A 7,999-nucleotide genomic window follows, 5' to 3' on the forward strand; every position below is an offset into this window, starting at 1 on the left:
CATCGAAATGCGATGTCTTCCACCCGCGGACGGTCGGAGTATTGGCTCTACCCGTCGCCTGCTGCCTCGCGTTATGGACTACGCTTGTTCGTTCGCGAAACTCGTTTTTGTAGCGGATTTGTTAGATGCAGCTCAACTGCAAGTATTTATTCAGGATTGGGTTTAGTTTTACTTATAGTTTTCTATTCTACTCACAAATTTCAAGTCTCTCTGCTATCTGCACGTGAACAAAGTATCTTTTCACCTTTCCTGGACTTCCTATACCTATTAACAATGAATCTTTAATTTTTGTTTCACCTTCCATCCTTAGTACTACTTACAGATTGCGGGTAGTTTGCAGGGTTAATTTATTCGCGTGTAAAAGGAATTTAACGCGGTTCTATTAATACTTTATCTCTTTGCTAACTATCAATTTCAACACTTCCTTTTCTCCTTTAGTCTTTGACAGATCCATACAGATTTTTCTAGCTGGAGACTGGCAGATTAGTCGTCGGTACAAGTAGATCGCTAAAGTTGTCGGAGAAGAGACTGGCAGTTAAGCGGTTGAGTTTGACAGCGTCGCACGAACCGGTTCAGCACACATCCTCCCTCCGGTGCATCTTGCTACTTGCCACGACTGCACCTTCCGTCACGTCTAGCAATGCCAGCTTTGTCATTGGACGACGTAAGAGACCGCTTGAGGTTCACACAACTGCTTGTCGAATCCTACCCTCGCTATCCTGTATCAACTCTATCAACCGGCCCCGTGTCCACTCGTTGCGTTTTCCTTCATCTGCAATCAGAACCAGATCACCTTCTCTCATCGGACGGACCTCACTGAACCACTTCGGTTGCCGTCTAATCACCGGCAAATACTCAACCAGCCAGCGTTTCCAAAATACACCGAGCTGTTTCTGAATTTGTTTATAAGAAGCCTTTAGAAGTTTCGGCTTAGAAGCTTGAACAATGGCTACAGGTTGCTTTACTCCCCCCGAACAACCAAGCCAAAAATGGTTCGGAGTGAGTGCTTCTGACTCTTCAGAGTCCAGCGGTAAGTACGTCAGAGGCCTCGAGTTTACCAAGCTCTCCACCTCCACGACCAGAGTTTGTAACCCTTCCTCGTCCAACTTCCCATCCGAGTACGCCTCCTCCATAGCGGACTTCACTGAGCGGACCATACGCTCCCACGCACCACCCATGTGTGGAGCTCCAGGTGGATTAAACGACCAATTGGTTGAGGCATTAGTGAATGTTTCCGACAGTCCCACGTTTATCTGCTCCCGAAGGATCCGTTCCGCACCTTGAAAGTTCGTCCCGTTGTCACTGAAGAACTCGACTGGTGATCCTCGACGGCTAACGAACCTTCTAACACACGCGACACAGGAAGTGGTTGAGAGAGAGTGAGCAACTTCTAGATGCACCGCTCGGATGGTAAGACAGGTGAACAAAGAAATCCACCGTTTTACGTTCGACCTTCCTGTTTTCACTATTAGCGGGCCAAAATAATCTATTCCGACGTAGTTGAACGGACGGATATGATGGGCTAGCCGCGCTGCTGGTAGCGGAGCCATTGGTGGTGCTTGTGGTTTAGTTCTACGGAGTTTGCAGTACTGGTACTTTCGGGATACAGTTTTCCCCATTACGCGAAGCTTCAAGATCATGAAACGTTGACGCGTGAAATGAGATCATTTACTGCCGTTTCTGGGTTTGCATGACGGTATATGTGATGATAATAATCTATCAGAAGTAGGGTTACTGGATGAGCTTTCGGTAGCAAGACGGGGTAAAGGGAATCGAACGGCAAATCTTTTGCTTTCCTAGCTCGGCTACTTTGTCGTAGCACTTCACGATCATCCAAAACTGGCATATACTGGTAGATACTGCTGTGTTTGTCGATTGTTTTCGACTCGTCACTGATTGCAGACTCGATTTCCATCAGCTTTAGCACTTCCTCCGCATACACTTCGAGTTGCACTTGCTTATAAATCGCCTCTTTCGCAGCCTGCAGCTCATGTTGTTGTAGTTGTCCAGACATTTTCGGTCGGTCAGGTCGAACGTTGTTTAGGAATCGCAGCACATAGCCCATTGCTCGGTGCAATCTCTCATAACGGCTGAATCGTTCATACCGGATGACAGGACTGGTCACTGCATGCAGCATAACTGCTGTTCGGGATTCTTCGGTAGTGGCTACGATGGGTTCTACTGAATGCGGCCACTCTCATTCAGGAAATCGCAGAAAATCTGGCCCTACAAACCACTTACTGTTGTTGCTGAAATACGGGCCCTTTCCCCATTTGGTTGCTTCATCCGCAGGGTTTAACCTTGAGGGAACCCATCTCCATTCTGCTACGCTCGACGAATCTAGGATTTCGCCGATTCGATGGGCAACAAACGGGCGATAATTATGAGGGTCCGCTCGGATCCATGACAGTGATGTCGTCGAATCCGTCCAAAAGAAATGCTTAGCTATAGAAACACTGTGTTGATCTTGAACGTATTTCGCTAGCTTCGTTCCAAGCACACATCCCCGAAGCTCCAGTCTGGGTATCGACATGGGTTTTACAGGTGCCACTTTGGCTTTCCCGGCCAGCAGAGCGCACTGAGCATTCCCGTCATTGGTGTATGTTCGGAGATATACGGCACAAGCATAAGCCTTTTCACTGGCGTCCACAAAAACGTGCATCTGCACCCTCTCATACGTCTCCGTCGTGGCTCGTTCGAAATAGCACCTCGGAATGCGCACGGTACTGATGCACTCAATCATTTTGACCCATTTCAACCATTTCAACTCCTTCGTCCCAATCCGCTCCGGTTCGCCAAAGGACTTGAATGAGTACTTTTTCGTAAACCACAAACGATGAGAGTAACCCTAGAGGGTCGAAAAGGGTCATGACACACTTCAGTATCTGCCTTTTTGTCGGTCGGTCATTGCTAGAGAGTAGCATCTGGATTTCAGCGCTCATTTTCGTCGAGAAACTGAGCTCGTCGCTCTGTGGTGTCCATAGCATCCCTAAGACCCGCTCGGTATGTGCTTCACCTCCCAGAACAAGACTCTTGCATGTAGTGGTTTCCGTCTCTCCCAGCTCTTCTAGTACGCGATAACTGTTCGAGCGCCATCCCCGCAGTGTAAACCCTCCTTTACTATGTACCAGAAGCACTTCCTTGGCCACTTTCTGTGCCGCTGCAGAGTTTTCAAAGCTGTCCAAATAGTCATCGACGTAGTGACAGTCGATTATAGCTTGCGCTGCCCGTGGATACTGCTTGGAATGATCCCTCGCGTTGAGATTCTTCGCGTACTGTGCTGACTCCGGCGAACAGGTGGACCCAAACGTTGCAACATCCATCAGGTAGATGTAGGGTTTCTGTGCAGGGTTAGGTCTCGGATGCGGATCTGGTGGAACATTTCTTGAATGTCTGCACTTACTGCCACATGATACTGACGGAAACGGAAAAGAACTCCAGGGAGCGATGATATCTGGTCGGGACCTTTCAGCAAGACGGAATTAAGCGATACACCGTCAACTCTGGCAGCTGCGTCCCAAATGACACGAACCTTTTCCGGTTTGTTGGGGTTTGTAACTGCTCCTAACGGGAGATACCAAATCCTACGCGGGTCGGCGTTCGTCAGCTCTGCAGGTGTTGCTCTATGAGCATAGCCTTTAGCCTGATACTCTTCAATTTGACGGTGTAGGTTCTCTTTTAGCTCTGGATTAGAAATTCATCCTTTTTTCGAAGCACTCTAGTCGACGAACTGCCATCGGATAGGGCAACATCGTCGTGTTACCACAGCAGACCCATTTTGAAACGATCTCCAATACGCTTCGTTGTATTCTTTAAGATCTGATGGGCTCGGTGTTCTTCTGCTGAGAGAACTGATACAGGCTCTACACTTGCTTCCTCGACGGAGAAAAACTGTTTCATAGCCTCATGTAGTTGCTGGTTTGTCGTACACTCGCACATGTGGAAACTATACGCTTTGCAGGAATCGTTGCGTTGTCGTCCGTAGACGCACCAACCTAGTCTGGTTTTCACTGCTACCGGGCTAACAGATTCTTCTTCTTTCACTTTCAACGGGACTGCTAAATGCAGGTTGTCTATTCCAATTAGCAACTTGGGTATTGCGTTCTCGTATCCGGGTACAGGTAGCTTCTTTAAGTGTTCGAATCGTCTGGCTGCAGTTTCTGGATCGAAGCTCTGCCTAGGTAGATTGAGGCACTTGATTGTACGAGCTTCCGTAACTTTATAACGAAGGCTCTGCCCTATGCCCGAAATTTCGAATGACACCTTTTGTGAAGCTTCTTCTCTTCTGGATGTGTTTCCCGTCCAATGCAAACAGAGAGGTTGTGATGTACCTTTCAATCCCAGTTGCGCCGCAAGGTTTCCTTCAACTAGCGTAAGCGATGACCCTTCGTCTAAAAATGCATAGACATCCATTGCGCCGGATTTACCGTAGAGTGTAACAGGAATAATCCTAAACAGGAAACTTGAGTCGAGATAACGATGAGTGTGGTTCTCTGCGTTTGCTATCCGTGACGCGTTCGGGGGTCCTCTGATACTGTGAAGGAGTGGATGATGACGATACTGACAACCGCCGATACCGCTGCGACAAGAACGCTTGCCGTGACCAAAAAGACAATTTTGCAAAGTCCCAACGACCGTTTCTTCCACCAACGCTCATCGACTGCGAAGCCTTTAAATGCAACACACTCACGCAAACGATGGTCAGGTTTATCGCAGAACAGTCAGCGGAACAGTTTCACTTCTTTTGAAGAACTCTCGTTACCTGCTGGAGTATGCGAATTCACATAAGCCTTCGCCTTCGGTTTATCCTTAGCAATCGTTCTCCTCTCCTCCGGCTCCCTCGACACTACACTCGAAGCATCGCGCACCACGCCAGCCATGTAATCGCAAAATACTGCTAGGTCGACATTGGCAAAACCTCGTTTAAACCCGGTCCACATCAGCTTCTGATTTTCGGGTAGCTTCCCAACCAGCTCCTGTAGGAGTGTGGGATTTGAAAGATGAGCCTGCTCATTGGCTGCCACCATGTGATTACACAAGCCCTGCACCGCAATACCATACTCAATTAGACCTTCGAGTTTTTCTGACCGTAAGTTCGGCATCGCTCGCACCTCTCGTAGCATGTTGTTTATGAGAAGCTCCGGTCGACCATACCGCATACGAAGCGTCTCTATGATTTGCGGAACCGATTGTGGTAACACTAGCCGACTGCGAACGGTCTCCAAAGCTTGCCCTTTTAAGCAACGCTGAAGCCGTAGCATGTTTTCACCATCAGTATATCCACATATGGCCGTCGTATATTCATAGTTGGAGATGAATATTGGCCATTCCGATGGGTTTCCAGAAAAAATCGGAAGATCCCGTCCAAGAGACTGACGGGCTGACACTTGCTGCGACGTTGGACCACGATTGTCTGGTGAATCCTGCTGCTGTCGCAGAATCGAATTCCCGGAAGCTATCTGCTGCTGGTGCGGAATCGGAAATCTGGAAGGTATTTGCTGCTGATTCGAAGCCAAATCACCTGAAGAAATTTGCTGAACATTCGATTCAATCGGAGGTAGTACCGGTATTTGAGGCGGAATGTTCCCACGAACAGACGGGTTCTAATTATTTCGCGTATCGGATGGGTGATGGGATCGAGACAAAGGATTTATATTAACTGGACCTTTAGCCCGATTGGAACGCGCGTTATCATTACGCTGCTGCTCAGGGTTACTTTTAAATTTATTTATTTTATTTATGGTCGTGGAGGGAATTGTACGCGATAATTGATCGCGATAATTATTCAAAATAGTATTGGCATGACGCTTACCTATTTCGGCATCTGGGTGGTTTTTCGCAATGGCACCGGTTGGCTTTACCTGCGAGTTCGCTACCAGCATGCTTGCTATCACCGTTCTGCATTGCTCTAGCTGCACTTGCAGCTGGTTGATGATTTCCTGCGATGCTATTTGCTGCTGCTGGGTGATTTCCTCTGCACGTTTCAAAGGGTCAGCTGCATTGCCAATCATCGGTGTACTCGACGATCGCGTCAGTGGATTCTGCTGGATCCGAGAGGCTGCTGGTGGCTTAGATTGATTGCCTACCGTGCCTTCTTCTGGTCCCAGCCATTCATTAACACGTTCTATGGCATCCCGCCGACTCGAACGACTCCTTTGGCTTCTGCTTTCATCTGCCAGAGTCGCATTCAGCAGCTGCTGCTGTTCGTCGAGGAATTTTCACTGCAGCTCCAGTTCCATTCGCTGTTTTTCCAGTTCCATTCGCTGTTTTTCCATTGCCTGCTTTTCCGTCAACCGATTCATTGATTCCTCCAGCTGGGAACCACGTCCGGATACCGTACTTCTGGAGGTTATGCTGGGAGCAGCAGAACAATGTGCGCACGTCCACGCACGTTCACTGATGGAATCGTTGACTCCCGCACAGGAATAATGCCACCAGGCATCGCAAGCGTCATACTGGACGAAATTGTCCGCAGTGTCCGGCCGACCACAAGCAACGAAGTTGCTTTCCTCAGCAGTGAGGTTAGGTTTCGGCGGGGTGTGAATCATCGGCATGATTGAAATTTTTGAAAATGTTCGTTCACGAAACTCGTTTTTGTAGCGGATTTGTTAGTTGCAGCTCAACTGCAAGTATTTATTCAGGATTGGGTTTTGTTTTACTTATAGTTTTCTATTCTACTCACAAATTTCAAGTCTCTCTGCTATCTGCACGTGAACAAAGTATCTTTTCACCTTTCCTGGACTTCCTATACCTATTAACAATAAATCTTTAATTTTTGTTTCACCTTCCATCCTTAGTACTACTTACAGGTTGCGGGTAGTTTGCAGAGTTAATTTATTCGCGTGTACAAGGAATTTAACGCGGTTCTATTAACACTTTATCTCTTTGCTAACTATCAATTTCAACACTTCCTTTTCTCCTTTGGTCTTTGACAGATCCATACAGATTTTTCCCTCCAGTTCATGATCAGTCTCGGGCTGGAGAACGTCACGTCGATGATCGACTCCGCACCATTTCTGCTGAATGTACACTTGGTTCCAACGTTGGCCAGATCTAGGTTGAGCTTTGCCAAAGCTTCCAACAAGATCTGACCCCTCGGGTTTGTGCGGCGGCTTCCCCACTCAACAGCCCAAGTGTTGAAGTCGCCCGCCACTATTAAGCGTGTTAGTCCCGTCAGCTCGATAGATAACAAGTCGACCATCTGGGTGAACCTTTCGATAGACCAACGCGGCGAAGCATAACAACTGCAGTAGAACACTCCGTCCACCTTGGCAACCGCATATCCTTCATTTGAGGTTGACACAACCTCCTGAACCGGGAACTCGCTGGTTGTGCATATGGCCGCCGTACTGGACTTATCTGCAACCCAATTACCGTTTCCGGGAGGAATGCAGTAGGGGTCCGATACGATTGCGATGTCCGACCGCGACTCAGACGCTGCTTGGTATAGCAGTTGCTGTGCCGCATAGCAATGGTTCAGGTTCAATTGTGTCACCCTCACGCCCGTGGTTTCGTGGCCCCCTCACCGGCTGGGCACCGTGGGCTCCCATAAAGTGTTTGGCGTCCTGTTTTCCAGTACATACCAAGCACGTGGGAGGCTCCCCGCAGGCTTTCGCTTTATGGCCAGCACCACCACAACGCCTACATCACTGGCTCCTATCGGGCCTCTTGCAATTTCAGGACTTGCACCTGAAGCAAACGTCCGGCTGCTGGAGTATGCTCAGGGGACATACTGACCAGCCAACCTTAAGTTTGGCTGTCTTCAGGGCCAGGGTTGCATCGGCCGAGCACCACCACAACGCCTACATCACTGGCTCCTATCGGGCCTCTTGCAATTCCAGGACTTGCACCTGAAGCAAACGTCCGGCTGCTGGAGTATGCTCAGGGGACATACTGACCAGCCAACCTTAAGTTTGGCTGTCTTCAGGGCCAGGGTTGCATCGGCCGATGCAAGCCGGAAAGTGGCCACCTGGACCCTTACGGAGGCGAATTACCTCAG

General features: G+C 48.7%; 1 protein-coding gene across 1 annotated transcript; it reads right to left on the reverse strand.

Annotated features, from left to right (window-relative positions):
- Positions 1–1,636: 1,636 nt before the first annotated feature.
- LOC129719984 (uncharacterized) lies at positions 1,637–2,662 on the reverse strand. The gene is made up of 2 exons (XM_055671388.1): positions 2,242–2,662; positions 1,637–2,178 (listed from the first exon to the last, which is right to left on the reverse strand). Exons 1-2 carry the CDS (start codon positions 2,660–2,662, stop codon positions 1,637–1,639), a joined length of 963 nt encoding a protein of 320 aa, XP_055527363.1.
- Positions 2,663–7,999: the final 5,337 nt, after the last annotated feature.

This window comes from Wyeomyia smithii, chromosome 2 (assembly GCF_029784165.1).
Source record: "Wyeomyia smithii strain HCP4-BCI-WySm-NY-G18 chromosome 2, ASM2978416v1, whole genome shotgun sequence".
Taxonomy (NCBI): Eukaryota; Metazoa; Arthropoda; class Insecta; order Diptera; family Culicidae; genus Wyeomyia; species Wyeomyia smithii.